The 14,448-nt window shown below is 40.9% G+C and overlaps 1 protein-coding gene across 4 annotated transcripts in view; it reads left to right on the top strand.

Moving 5' to 3' along the window:
* The window catches only part of LOC105030535 (serine/threonine-protein kinase N2), a 69,665-nt gene that overhangs the window by 39,891 nt on the left and 15,326 nt on the right, over window positions 1-14,448 (top strand). For all 4 annotated transcript variants that reach the window (XM_010904437.4, XM_013131734.3, XM_034293740.1 and 1 more), the window contains 10 exons: window positions 5,781-5,994; window positions 6,495-6,677; window positions 6,952-7,061; window positions 8,985-9,128; window positions 9,221-9,296; window positions 9,440-9,620; window positions 9,811-9,934; window positions 10,711-10,917; window positions 11,146-11,237; window positions 11,336-11,512. In XM_010904437.4, coding sequence (XP_010902739.2) covers window positions 5,781-5,994; window positions 6,495-6,677; window positions 6,952-7,061; window positions 8,985-9,128; window positions 9,221-9,296; window positions 9,440-9,620; window positions 9,811-9,934; window positions 10,711-10,917; window positions 11,146-11,237; window positions 11,336-11,512 — 1,508 coding nt within the window. The remainder of the gene's footprint in view (window positions 1-5,780; window positions 5,995-6,494; window positions 6,678-6,951; window positions 7,062-8,984; window positions 9,129-9,220; window positions 9,297-9,439; window positions 9,621-9,810; window positions 9,935-10,710; window positions 10,918-11,145; window positions 11,238-11,335; window positions 11,513-14,448) is intronic.

Here is a 14,448-nt window from a genome sequence, read left to right as displayed (position 1 = left end):
TGTGACCAGTTCTGCGCAGTAGTTATGCGCAGTAGCGAGAAGGAAGTAAAGCCGTAAAGCCGCGAAATCAACGGCCCCACCCCTGTGCCCCGCCCTCACTCTCCCTCGCAGAATGCACATACCGTAATCAATCGCAAGTCCAAGTACAGTGCAACCTTTGCTTGTTAAACCTAGACGATATGTTATAGCCTAACTTACATCATGTTTAACCTTAATTTAGAATAGGCCTAATACAAAAATAATTGGTAACTTCTAGCTATCGATCACCTGCTAGCTATTAACATGGCTATTAACGAGGCTTGTTGTCTTTTAGCTAACGTTAGCTAGCCCATTACATTTATTTACTAATTAAATAGCTTATAAATTTAACTTACCGAAAAAAATTCAAAGATCGATTGGAAATGCCAGATTGGTTAGCACAATATACTGCAGAACAACCCATTATGTCCGTGTGAAATTATATCAATTATAGAAATTTAGAGATTAAATGTAAAGTTCCAATCTCCTCAGTCCTCCGAAGATCCTCGGCTCAGATAGCTGTCAATCACAGCTGTGAATCACGACGTCACACCACCGTTTTTAGAGCATTAAATAACTAACTAAAAACAAACTTATTTTAAAAACAAACTCTTGAATTTACATTAGCGTGATACAAACTACAGTAAATGACAGAAACCAGCTTCGGAAAAAATATATTTGAAGGGTAATTTAATTGTTTAGTTGGTCTCGCGTCCCATTGAATAACATGGGGAGGGCGGGGTTTATGACCTATACTGGGACCACTCACCAGGGGGCGATCGAGACGTTTTGGCTTCACTTTTCAGGGCTTGTGCGGCACGCTTGGTATTGACACACTATCATGGAGCATTGAGATTTATCTTAAACTGTCAGGCACTTACACACCATTGCACTTTATATGCTGGAGTTGGATGGTCTTCCCTAGCATACTGTAGACCTAGCCACTGGTATACCTTTGTTTACAAAGCCATATTGGGTTTATTTCCATTATATTTATGTTCATTTATCCATAAAAAAATTGTGAATACTGTCTCCGCTCACAGGATGTTATTTTACTTACTGTGCCAATGGTCAGAACACATTTTGGGAAACGTGCCTTAATGTACTCTGCTCCATCAGCTTGGAACACCTTTCAAAATCGTTTTAAACAACAAGGTCTTGTCTCAGCATTTTAAAATTATTGATGATTGACTTAGAATCTGATTCCCTTAGTTGTCAATGTTTTTTATTATGTTCTGTCAACATCTGCAGAATAATGGTGTAATTGTCTTATGGTTGTATTGATTATACTTGTACTTGTATTTGTTGTATTGTATTCTGAAACATTTTATGTCACGATTTACGGCTGCCTATTCTTGACCAGGACTCTCTTGGAAAAGACATTTTTAATTTCAATGAGCCTATCCTGGTAAAATAAATGTTTCATAAAAAATGTAAATGTGGGGATCGAAGGCTAGCCCGTGTGGTCCGATCCAACAGACGAGCAACTGTAGTTCAAATAACAACAGCAGTTGTCACAAAGTGCTTTACAGAGACACCCGGCCTTAAACCCCAAGGAGCAAACAACAGTAGTGTTGAATTTCAGTGGCTAGGAAAAACTCCCTAAGAAGGCTGAATTTTAGGAAGAAACCTAGAGAGGACCCACTCAGAGTCCTCTTCTGGCTGTGCCGGGTCCAATTGGAATAATTAATAAATGTATCTGGGCTAAATCCAGAGTCTATTTAAATTTAGACTAGGTCAAAAGTATGACCAGAAGGACAGGGACAGCAACGGGCCCCCCAAACCAGGTACTCCGCATGTGTGGACCAGGACCTCATGTCCTCCTAAAGTTTGAAACTGGAGGAGACTGGGAAAAGTCAGAGTGCATTCCTCATATCAACAACAATTTGTAGTGGAGAAGGAGAACTTAGTGGGGAAGGAGAACTGACCCAATCCCCCAGCACAGTAGTATAGCAGCGTAAGATCTTGGAACTGAGACGGGGGGGTCCGGCGACACTGTGGCCCTACCCGGGGGAGGCCCCGGACAGGGCCCAACAGGCAGAAAATCAATCCACCCGCATTGCCAGGCATCAACCAACCAGGAACACATCAGTGAGTTCAAGGTGTTGACTTGGCCTCCAAATTCCCCAGATCTCAATCCAATTGAGTATCTGTGGGATGTGGTGGACAAACTGTTCCGATCCTTGGAGGCCCCACCAACTTACCAGATACCACAGCGCGTCTTCGAGGTCTAGTGTAGTTCATGCCTCGACGAGTCCATGCTGTTTTGGCGGCAAAAGGGTGACCTACACAATATTAGGCAGGTGGTCATAATGTTATGGCTGATCGGTGTATATATTTTTATATAAAATGTTGTAGTCCCTCCATTTTAGTATTTGGACAGATTAACATGATTTTAAAAGTTGACTTGACTGATGTTTGCGACAAACAGACATCACCAGACGCTGGGTTTCTGCCTTGGTGATGCACTGCCTGTACTGCAGCCATCTTCAGTTCCAATCATGTTTTGTATTCAGAAACTTTAAATGCATACTCAGTTGGATATATTTGAGGAGATTGACTTTGCCGGTCAATGAATGTTCCACTATTTATCCCTGAGAAACGCCTTGGAAACTTGTTTGCCGTCATTATCCTGCTACAAAGTGAAATGCTATTTAGTTTTGAGGCAGCATTCACATTCACAAGTCAGACAGTTTCAGTGGCAACCATACATGCCCAAGCCATAACACTACCTCCACCATGGATCATGAGCAATTCCTTTCTCCACACTTTCCTCTTTCATCACTCTGGTACATGTTAACCTTTGTCTCATCTGCTCATAAGTCTTAGTTAGAGAACTCTCCGCTATATGTACCTATTTGATAAAAAATTTAAACTGGCCATTTTATTTTTGAGGTTTGTCAGTGGTTTACATTCTTGTGGTAAATGCTCTGAGATTATGCTGGTGTAGTTTTCCCTATATGGTACTCTCTGACATCTGTCCACATCCTGGAGGATTCTTAATCTGTTTGCCGGCTGTCATCCACTTCAGTGGTTTTCCATGTCATTTTCTATTGCTAAACTCACCAGTGTGTTCTTTCTTCTTAACCATGTGCGAAATGGCAATTATTTCTAAGGTCTATCACTCCTACATGGTTCATATTTTATGTATGTAAATTAGTGCTGTGCCAATAAAACGATTTAATGTAAAATCGTGATAATTTTTTTCACAATGTTGTATCGATATTCTGATTCTAGAATCAATGTTTATTTATTTTGCTGTTGACAGCCATCTTTTAAATAACTGTAGCGGGCGCTGAACGGGCATGTTTCTTTAACAATAATAGTTGTGTGTGTATATATCACAAAATCTACCTGATAAAAACCTGTTACTGTATTCCCATGGATTTCGTCATTATTAAGAAACCAGAAAAGGGTATGCTGTCATTTAAATTTTTTATTAATAGCCTCAAAATGCTAGCGCCAAAGCGGCTACAACTTTTTACATTAGAAGAGATTGTTTCTGTGTTGTGTGGTGATACGAGGTTAGAAACGTCCTTGATCTTGAATGTCGAGGTGAAAAGAAATAAACTGTGGCTATAGGTTTTGTGTCCATATTTTATGCTGTGAAATGTTGGTAATATCTTTTAGATGACAACAGCAACCCTGTCGTGATGGGTTTGCAGTAGCTGTGTAGCCAGTTGGTTGTTTTCTCACGTTTTTTCCGATTTCATTTAAATATGGAAAATGCCATTGCTAACTCGTCTGTCAGACTAAAATAAAGTTGTCTGCCCACAAATGTTTAGCTTGTGCAGCAACAAGCTGTCACCTTTACTAGCTAGCCAAGAAGCCGTAATGTTGTGCTTCACTGACAACGTTGTCAATTCATCAGGATGATGTCCTGTATCTGCCAAAAGATGTATGCAACATACGTCCACTTATCATTTATAAAAACTTGCATGTCTTGAGATTTGCCTGTACGGACCTAATTTGACTGCTGGCTCAAACTCGTCGCAATATTGTTTTATGCAAACTTAGATGTTAGTTTCTATCTATTGATTGTTAATGAGAGAAAACAATTTATATTATTCCAAGTACCATTAATGTGTAGTCAAATTAAACAGTACATGCTCATTAAAACAAAGTTAACTTGTATTTGGTTTTGGTGCTATGTGTGCTAATTTGGTTTTTGTTTGAAATGTGTGCGAAAATATAATATTTTGAGAATTTTACGTAATCAACTGCCGCATTCTAGAATTTTATTGGGGTATAAAGGGGGTATAAATTTAGAAGTTAAGGGTTCATTAGGAGTTGCTAATGGGGATTAGCTAAAAATTATCCTTTCAAGTATATAGCCTAATATTATTTGAGGTTTTCTTTAGCACTTCAATAAGTATTCAGTTGATTCAGTTGTGATATTGTGTTGAATCTGGATGTATTAAATTGTCATCACGGTAATTGGTACTGTGACACCGTTGTGTGTATGTCCCCCACGTGCCTGTATTCACTCCCGGCAACGTCTGGGCATGCTCTTGGTGAGACAGCTTTTGGTGTCCTGGGGGATCTCCTCCCAGACTTGGATGAGGGCATCAGTGAGCTCCTGGATAGTCTGTGGCACTACATGACTGCATTAGATACACCAATACATAACATCCAAGAGGATCTCAATTGGAGTCAGGTCTGGGAAACGTGAGGGCCTGTCAATGGCATCAATGCCTTCATCATCCAGGAACTGCCTGCACACTTTGGCCACATGAGGCTGGGCATTGTCCTGCACCAGGAGGAACCCAGGGCCCACTGCAACAGTGTAAGGTCTGATGATTTCATCCCAGTACATAACAGCAGTCAGGTTACCGTTGGCTAGCATATGGAGGTCTGTGCAACCCTCCAAGGATATGCCTCCCTAGACCATCACTGACCCGCCACCAAACAGGTCATGCTGAATGATATTGCAGGCAGCTTAACATTCACCACAGCACCTCCAGACTCTTTTCTGTTACATGTGCTCAGTGTGAACCTGCTCTCATCTGTGTAGAGAACTGGGTGCCAATGGCGGACCTGCCAATTCTGGTGTTCTCTGGCACATGCATGGTGCTGGGCTGTGGGAACAGGTCCCACTAGAGGACATCAGGCCCTCATGCCACCCTCATATAGCCTGTCTGACAGTTTGGTTAGAAACATGCACACCATTAGCCCACTGGAGGTAATCTTGTAGGGCTCTGGTAGTGATCCTCGCACAAAGGAGCAGATACCGCTCCTGCTGCTGGATTGATGCCCTGCTATGGCCCTGTCCAGCCCTCCTCCTGTAATGGCCCATCTCCTGGTATATCCCCCATGCTTTTGAGACTACTCGGAGACAAAGTATACCCTCTTGAGACGGTCACTTATGGATGTGCCATCCTGAAGGAGCTGGACTACCTGTGCAACTTGAATGGGCTGCAGGGAACACCTCATACTGCTCGTAGTGACAAGGACACTAGTAAAATGCAAAACTAGAGAAGAATCAGTCAGGATGGATAAGGAGAGAGCAATTGTGTGTCCACCTCCTGCAAAACCATTAAATTTTTGGCGGTTGTCTTGCTGTTGTTTCCAGTGCACCTGTTGTCACTTTCTTTTGCCCCAAAACAGGTGACATCGATTCACAATCGCTTATGCTTCCTACCTGGAATGATCGATATCCCTAAAATGTATTTGTATTGTTGTTTTTCACCAGACCCTGACATTATGTGGCTGTATTTTTCATCATGTTAAGTGTTCAATTTAAGGTTTGGTTTCTTCTCCAGGCTCAAGCCCGGTTTAATGAGTCTAGTCAGAAGTTGGATCTGCTAAAGTTGTCTCTGGAGCAGAGGCTGAATGAGCTGCCTAAGAACCATCCTAAGAGCCTTCTCATCATGGATGAACTAGCTATGGTGGCCTCGCCACCACTTAGCCCGCGCCAGAGCATTATGTCTACACACAACCAGTACAGCACGGTCACCAAGCCTGCTGCACTTACCGGCAAGTATTCATTACCGGTCTAGCACTTCCAACAAACCTGCTGCATTCACATGACCCTCCTTCAGAACCAACCACTTAATGATGTCCTTACTATAGGTTAAGCCTTAAATCTCAACACAAGATCTTCTCCAGAGAGTTGATCTCCACAAGCTTCCTTGACATGCACATAGATCACACAAAACATAGCCGTTCCCACTCAAAACATGTGTACATTGTACTGTGAATAGAACAAATAATTGCTGGAAGATAGCCAATTTGTAATCCCTCACTCACTCTGCTCAGTCATGCTACTTGACCATAATAACCTGTGCATAGTGCAGCTACAGCATGTATCAAGCCTCTCAGAGTACGAGTGATGATTGAAGATAAGATAACATGGACAGTGGACAACTGTTCCTAGATTAACACCCCTCTTCCTATGTCACACAGTCCCTGGTGTTCCTCAATGTTATGTCTGCAGTGCCTGAGACTTACCTAACCTTTGCTGTTTTCCCACTCAGGCACATTGGAGGTGCGTCTGATGGGTTGTCAAAACCTACTAGACGGGGTTCCAGGTCGCAGTAAGGTTCCCTTAACCACCCTGCCTGGATGGAGTCCCAGTGAACAGCGCTCCTTCATGTCCAGAGGCAACAAGAGCAAGGGAGCCAGTTCACGTAACCTTGCAAAGACTGACGACCTCTCTAGTTGAGTGTGGCTCTATTGACTCACATCAGTGTTTGTCCTGGTCTGATTGTTGAATTCCTTCTGGCCTGCTTAACATTTAGCTGTAAAATGTTGCTCCGTTTCTGCAAGCTGAACAAAGTGATGAAATGAGGTTCATGTTTTTTATTGCGCAAGAGTATGCATTTGGAAAAGTACTTTAACTGTGTTCTGCCATGTTTTGTGTAACCTTGTTCTGCCTGGTGCACATCACCATTGGTCCAGTTTTTATGAATGTATTCTCAATTTTCTGTTTAGATGAGGTCAGTGCTGTATTAAAGCTGGACAACACTAAAGTGGAACAGACCAGCTGGAAACCTGTCAGCAACCAGTCCTGGGACCAGACATTTACACTGGAACTTGACAGGGTAAATTAAACCATACTTTCATACAAACTACCATAGTGGGTACTGCAAGGGACTCCGCAATAAGATGCTGTATTTTCACAATAACTTGGTATCACTTCCTATTCAATTCCTATTGTGAATTGGAATGCCAATTTAATGTTTTTATTTTTATTAAACCAAAATAAAGAGTTCAGTTATATAGCTTGAGACTGTTTCCTATAAAACCTACATTGCAACTCCTTTAAAACACATACAGTACATTGTATTTTACTAGATAACTGTGACCTCTTGACTTTAAGCTTTAGCTCAGTTATGCTGTAAAGCTAAAGCCCTTTCTCATATCACCTGCAAAAACATTGGTTGATACTTGCTGTTTCCATTATTGGTTAATGTTTTTTAAATGTTATCTATCACAGGGTTCCCGCGGCTCTTTGTTTTAAAAGGTCTTAAATTAAAATCAGGGAAATTAAGGTTGTAAATTGTCTTAAATTTACTGTACATTTGCTATAGGTATAATTTTTGCAGATTGTGCATTTAAGGCTGATGGAAAAATTGTCACTCATAGTGGCACTGTAGGTAAAACGTGTTTTTAACGTGTATTTGTTTGATTAAATTAGTATTAGAAAATGAGAGACTCCACCATTAATATAAGTTTAACGTTACATTAGCTAGCTACAGATGTAGCTACAGATGTTGACAGCTGGCTGCATGTTATCTTTTTGTTGTCGTCTGTAGTTGCTGGATAAGGATGAGCCAAGATGGGGAGATGCAAGTTCAATAAAAAAATAGTTAGAAGAATATACGTTTTCGGAGATGGTTGGTGCTGGCAGGAAACGAGTACGAGGCAAGGTGCAATTTGGTGGACCAAGGCCGTGAATTTGAGAAGAGTGCAGCAGAGCTACACCACGTCTTGGGGAGAGTTTGGGGTGGTGTTACGAAGCAATGGTGGGGGGATATTGAACAGCTTATGTGGGAGTTACACTACAGCCATCGAGCGTTCAGCATTGCCATCAACTGTCAAACCTTAGGAAAGCCCCCTTTGCAATAAATGACTTCTGCTACACTACTCATGTTGCGTCATGTCCAGTGGCAGGGTCCAATCCTCATGTATCTCTGAGGCGGCCAACGCGCATGTTCATTCTGTGTTGTGAATTGAAATAATAAGAAATTGATAGATTTTTGGAGGTGGATTTAATGTGTATTGACTCATTAAAAGTTCCTACAAATAGTGGTAATTCATACTGGCCTATAATGTTTGTTTCAGGTATTTGGGCTTCGGGCATTACTTTGGTCAGTCTATTTTTTGGACTGACATTTTTTAGGGAAGATGCCATGGGTCAGTTGACAACAACCTTGTTATGGTAAAAGTTGGATGATGGATGGCGAACGACTGATCCTAGAGAAGTGGAGGTTTTTGTATGTCCCAGTTCACCCCTTATAAAGACATTACCGTGAAGGAGCAATAAAATAATTGTGAAAAACTAATATTTTACTTACCCATTATAAAAATTCAAAAACTTTATCTCCCCTTTCGATAAAATTTGCTCTGTGTACTGTAGTAGGTAAAACGTCAGGTTGACGCGACACTGATGGCAATGCAATGGATATTGTGTTGATACACCATTACAAAAACTGAAGTAAGACTTAATAAATTGTCTCTTTTCTATCAAAGAAATGTAGATTTTTTATTTATTTTTAATGATATTTGTTGAGGTTTTGAAAAAGGTCTTTGAAAGTATTGAATTTGACTTTTAAAATGATGCAAGAACGCTGTAGCATGCCATGTCGAGAGGCAATTTGAGGACCGTTCTCTAATCTAAATGAGGAATGCCAGGGACAGCTGCTACTAAGGCGTCTAATAGTTTACCATGCCGCAGGTTTATAATTGGACTAATGATTTGTGTTAAGGAAGATCATGTGGGACTTAGTGTGTCTTTTCCACAGTCTCGTGAGCTGGAGATCTCAGTCTACTGGAAGGACTGGAGATCGCTATGTGCCGTCAAGTTCCTACGTCTGGAAGACTTCCTGGATAACCAGCGCCATGGCATGTGTCTTTACCTGGAGCCTCAAGGCACATTGTTCGCTGAGGTAATTTATACTTATCCAGTTCCTCAACAATCATGCTGCAAATGGTAATTATTCATAATATTTACTTGACTACTTAAGTTTTTTTCACTCAGGTTACATTTTTCAACCCAGTTATTGAGCGAAGACCAAAACTACAAAGGCAAAAGAAGATATTCTCTAAACAACAAGGTCTTTATCGAATACATTTTTATTCTGCAGAATAAATCACCTTTTATGGAAGACTGACCATGGTGGTTAATTCATTATTCGTAATAGGTTTCTCAATCACTTTAACCATCAAATCTTTCCTTTTCTGTTCGATTTTGTCTCAGGTAAGACATTCCTGCGGGCCCCCCAGATGAACATCAACATCGCCACATGGGGTCGGCTGGTCAGGAGAGCCATTCCCTCTGTGAACAACTCCTTTAGTCCTGCGCAGCTCCCTGATGTGGGGACAGAGCTGGACCTTGACTCCCAGGCCATCCTCCGTCCGCTTTCTTCAGCCTCCCCCAGGTACATGCATAGCTGCATATACACACAAGCATGTAGAAACTCACACATGCTCCTCTCATCATGATTAATTGGTTCTTAATTATATTTTTTTTAAAGAAGCATCCAGAAAACCCCTTTGGCATTGTTGTAGTGGAAAAAATTAAGTTAAAGCATCATGATAGCATTTTAGTTAAATTCTCTCTCTCTCCAGTGACCTCACAGTGACCAAACTGGACTTTGACAAAGAGCCCTCCCTGCCCTCGAAGAGGCAGTCTGTGGCTTTTATTGGAGAGCCCATTTTGGAAAGCAGAATTACAGACGTACAAGCAGTACAGGTAGCTATGGATATAACGTATCAATTCAACACTTCTTACTGTTTCTATTGTTCATTCTGCTAAGAAGATTTTTGGCAACTCTGATGTTGTTTTTATTACATTTTAATGGGATAGTTAAACCCAAATTACGAAAGGAAATTCTGGTTTCCTGGTTACTTTATTAGTATTGACCATGTATAACAGCAAGTGACGCATTGGTTTAGTTTCTTTTGCGCTTTCCACAAATCCCATTCCAAGGTCACAAAATGTGATTGTGAATGTGTAGCTTCTCAATGTCAAGCAAAGATAATTTGAACAACTGTGCAGATGATTATATTGGTTCCATGACTAAAATCTGGATTTGTGCCACACATTCTAAAATTTTGGAATCAGTGCCCAACACTACCATAGAAGCTAGACCTGAGCATGGGGTGCTGTCATCTTTTGTACATAGATTTTCGATGACTTGTTTGCAAATTATTCAACAAACAATTACATCTGGTAGCAATATGTTTTACGACTGTATCACTATTTTTAAGTCTCAGACACAAATGACAATAAAAAGCCCCCTATGCCAATCGTTTCCTGGTAGGGAGGCCTGGGTGCTCTGGGCGATGCATACTTTAATGAACTGAATTACTTAATGAGGTAAACTTCCCTTGACTGCTTGCAGGGTTAATAAACCAATGTGTAATTTTGTCAGTTGTTGAACTCCTTAGGGACACTGAAATTAGCACCTGTAGACCAAAATACTGTCTCAGGTCTGTAATGTTTACTGTTGTTTTTTTCCCCCCTAGGATGCCCTGTCTACATTTGACTTCCTGAATGACAGCAGGAACAGCATGCTGAACAGCAAAATAGACAACAATATTGTTGTAGAGCAGCTGGACAATGAGAGGATACCTATACAAAACATGACAAACACAAGAGTTGAGGAAGAGTTCCAGTTTAGCCTCAAAGACTTTAAGTGTGTGGCAGTTCTGGGTCGAGGACACTTTGGAAAGGTATGTCCTTTATTTTAGTTTTTTACTGTTATTTTATCAGGTATTTATGCTGAAAATATATTTATATTTACAACATTGACCTGGGAGCAGTTAGGGTTAACTGTCTAGCTCAGTGACAGAACGACAGGTTATTCCACCTTGCCAAATCAATAAACAGCAAACTTGTTCTTGACCAATAGGCTACCCTGCCTGGGTAACCGCTCTAATCACTCATTTGAAATTCCATAGGTGCTCCTGGCTGAATATAGACGCACAGGGGAGATGTTTGCTATCAAAGCCTTGAAGAAGGGGGACATTGTGTCACGTGATGAGGTAGACAGGTAGGAACAACTTTATGGCAATATCAATATTACTTTTGAAAATAGAAAATTATAAATGAAGTAAACTGACTGATGAAAGCCTTCTGTCCTTTCCTCAGCCTGATATGTGAGAAGCGGATCTTTGAGACTGTGAACAGCGTTAGACATCCCTTTCTGGTCAACCTGTTTGCATGCTTCCAGACCAAGGAACACGTGTGCTTTGTCATGGAGTATGCGGCTGGTGGTGACCTGATGATGCACATACACGTCGACGTATTCCAAGAACCACGGGCTGTGTGAGTAACAATTTCTTATCCGGGTAATTACGTATGACTAGTCACCCTCTGAGTTCACCTCATCTGACCAAAACATTTCATACATAATTGCCTATGGTTGAAGTTGACCCATTTTTCATTACCCTCCCTACCATGAGACGTCCATGTAAAAGATGTATGATAAAGTTTTTCATTTGAATGGTTATAATGAAAAGGGTTCTGACAGAAAAAGCCACAGATTAGTTTAACCATTTATTTGAGAATTTAGCACATTTTATTTGGGGCCCCTTCTCCCCTAGGCCCCCAGTTGGGGGCCGTAAGCAAACAATTATGTCCAGAATCAGTCCTGCATGTGCCAAAGGGAGAAGACATTTTTGAGATTGTAGGGGCTAGGAATTATACTCTCCAGTAAGCATATCAATGAAGCCCCAATCGATGCAGACTTCACAACAAAGTGCTGTCCCAATACCTGTTGTGATATGTTTTGATTTTGAGCAATTTCTTACGAAAGAGTCAAGCCAGCAATGTTCGATTGGATTTAGCTTGGGGCTCTGACTTTTACCCTGGTTGGTTTTCTTGAGTAATGGCTTCCCTGCCCCCTTTCGGTTCATATTTGTGGAGTGATAGGGAAATTATTCTTACATGCACACTTTGAACATTCTTGCACACAAAAGCCATTGGCCTCTTGGTAGCATCTCTGATCAGTTTTCTACCTTACTTTGTGCTGATCAGATATAGTATGAATCATGTGCATGCAACTTATGAAGTAAACCGGTCTAATCTGTAACATGTCAACCTATTAGTCTAGGAACCCCTATTCTTTTTATTAAGATGGCTTTACTTAATATCAGATCTCTCACCAACAAATCATTGTTGGTAAATTACATATCCTACAACCTAGATTTTATGTTTCTCACTGAACATGGCTAACAGAAGGTTGTATTGCTACTGTTCTCAACGAGACAGCACCTACAAAATGGGGATACATGAACACGTGTCGAAATTGTAGGAAAGGAGGAGTGGCTGCCCTATTCAAAGATACATATTCCAGTGCAAAAAAAAATACACTTGGTAATCTTATTTCTTTTGAATTCCTCTGTTTTACATTGAAGGGTGCTCCTAAAATTTTGTTTTTAAACATTTACAGTCCTCTATGATATTCTGCATATTTTGTTGATGATTTTGTTGAACTACTCTGTTATATCTGTTGATATAACAGATATAATAACAGGATTTTAACATCCGCATAGATAATAATACAGATAATAATGCTAAGAAATTTTTGAACTACTTGACACTTTTGATCTCACTCAACATGTGAAAGAGCGTATGCACACTCAAGGCCACATTCTAGATTTGGTTATCTCCAAAGGTCTCGATATTTCCTCTGTCTTGGTTAAAGACTTTGCCCTGTCTGATCATTTCTGTGTCTATTTGGAATCACTAATTATCCTGGATGTTCACGTAAACTCTTTTTCTGTTAAGAAAAGATACATTAACGAGAGTACCAATGCTCAGTTTGTGGAGGCCAGTTTGTGTACTCCTGGATAATTTTAACACCAAGTATTGAATGTCATGGATCGTTTTGGACCGGTAAAGGTAAAGAATACAATGAGCAAAAAGAAAGCACCATGGAGAACCAAGTAAGTAGAGAAAAACTGAACTTAAAATCCACTATGTCATCTATAAACAAAGCCTTTGTAGCTTCAACTGAGTTATGCAGGGCTAGACAGCAACATTGATCGGGAATGATCAACAAGAATATCAACAATCAACAATCGATTTGCCATGGTCGACAAGTTACAAACCCCCTAAAGCAGATAGCAACAGAACTTATGTCCACTGTGAAATGTAATGAATTTGCGTGTTTCTTTAATGAAAAAATGTGAGTATTAGACAGACCATCAGAACTACACAATCAAATAATGACACTGTACCGTCACTATGACCACCAAGACATAACTTGGTTATTATGTTGCAATTTAATACAATTGATCAAAAATCCCTAGAAGAAACAGTTCATCTTAAAGCTTCCACATGTTGTCTTGACACACTGCAGTCTGACTTAAATATATATTTTTTTTAACTCTATAACAATGGATCTACAACAAATAGTTTATGGCTCTCGGCAATCAGGCATTTTCCCAATGTCTCTAAAAAACAGCTGCTATTAAGCCTATTTTTTTTATACATCTATATTGAACATCTATAGACTATCAAATCTCCCTTTTATAATCTTCCAAGATCATTGAGAAGTAAATATTTTGAACTCAAGCGGTCACACCGCAGTACTGAAACAGCTCTGATGAAAGTTTTAAATGATATACAGTTGTGCTCAAAAGTTTGCATATCCTTGAAGAATTGGTAGTAAATGTACCATTTGTAAAGAAAATGAGTGAGCAGGCAAAACACGTCTTTTGTTTCTTATGGGATTCACATTCAACTGTAGGTAATAACAGAATGGCAAAATCATAAACCAAAACATGGCATCAAAGAAAAAATGACCTGCAAACCCATACCATACCATACCATCTTCTTCCGCTTATCCGGGGCCGGGTCGCGGGGGCAGCAGTCTAAGCAGGGATGCCCAGACACTTCCTCCAGCTCTTCCGGGGGGACACCGAGGCGTTCCCAGGCCAGCCGGGAGACATAGTCCCTCCAGCGTGTCCTAGGTCTTCCCCGGGGTCTCCTCCCGGTGGGACGGGACCGGAACCTTCCCAGGAAGGCGTTCCGGAAGGCATCCGAAACAGATGCCCAAGCCACCTCAGCTGACCCCTCTCGATGTGGAGGAGCAGCGGCTCTACTCTGAGCTCCTCCCGGGTGACCGAGCTTCTCACCCTTCTCTAAGGGATCGCCCAGCCACCCTGCGGAGAAAGCTCATTTCGGCCGCCTGTATCCGGGATCTTGTCCTTTCGGTCATGACCCAAAGCTCATGACCATAGGTGAGAGTAGGAACG

Source organism: Esox lucius, chromosome 8 (assembly GCF_011004845.1).
Source record: "Esox lucius isolate fEsoLuc1 chromosome 8, fEsoLuc1.pri, whole genome shotgun sequence".
Lineage (NCBI taxonomy): Eukaryota > Metazoa > Chordata > Actinopteri > Esociformes > Esocidae > Esox > Esox lucius.
Note: the sequence above shows the minus strand (reverse complement) of the source record. Positions and strands in the feature narration are given on the sequence as shown.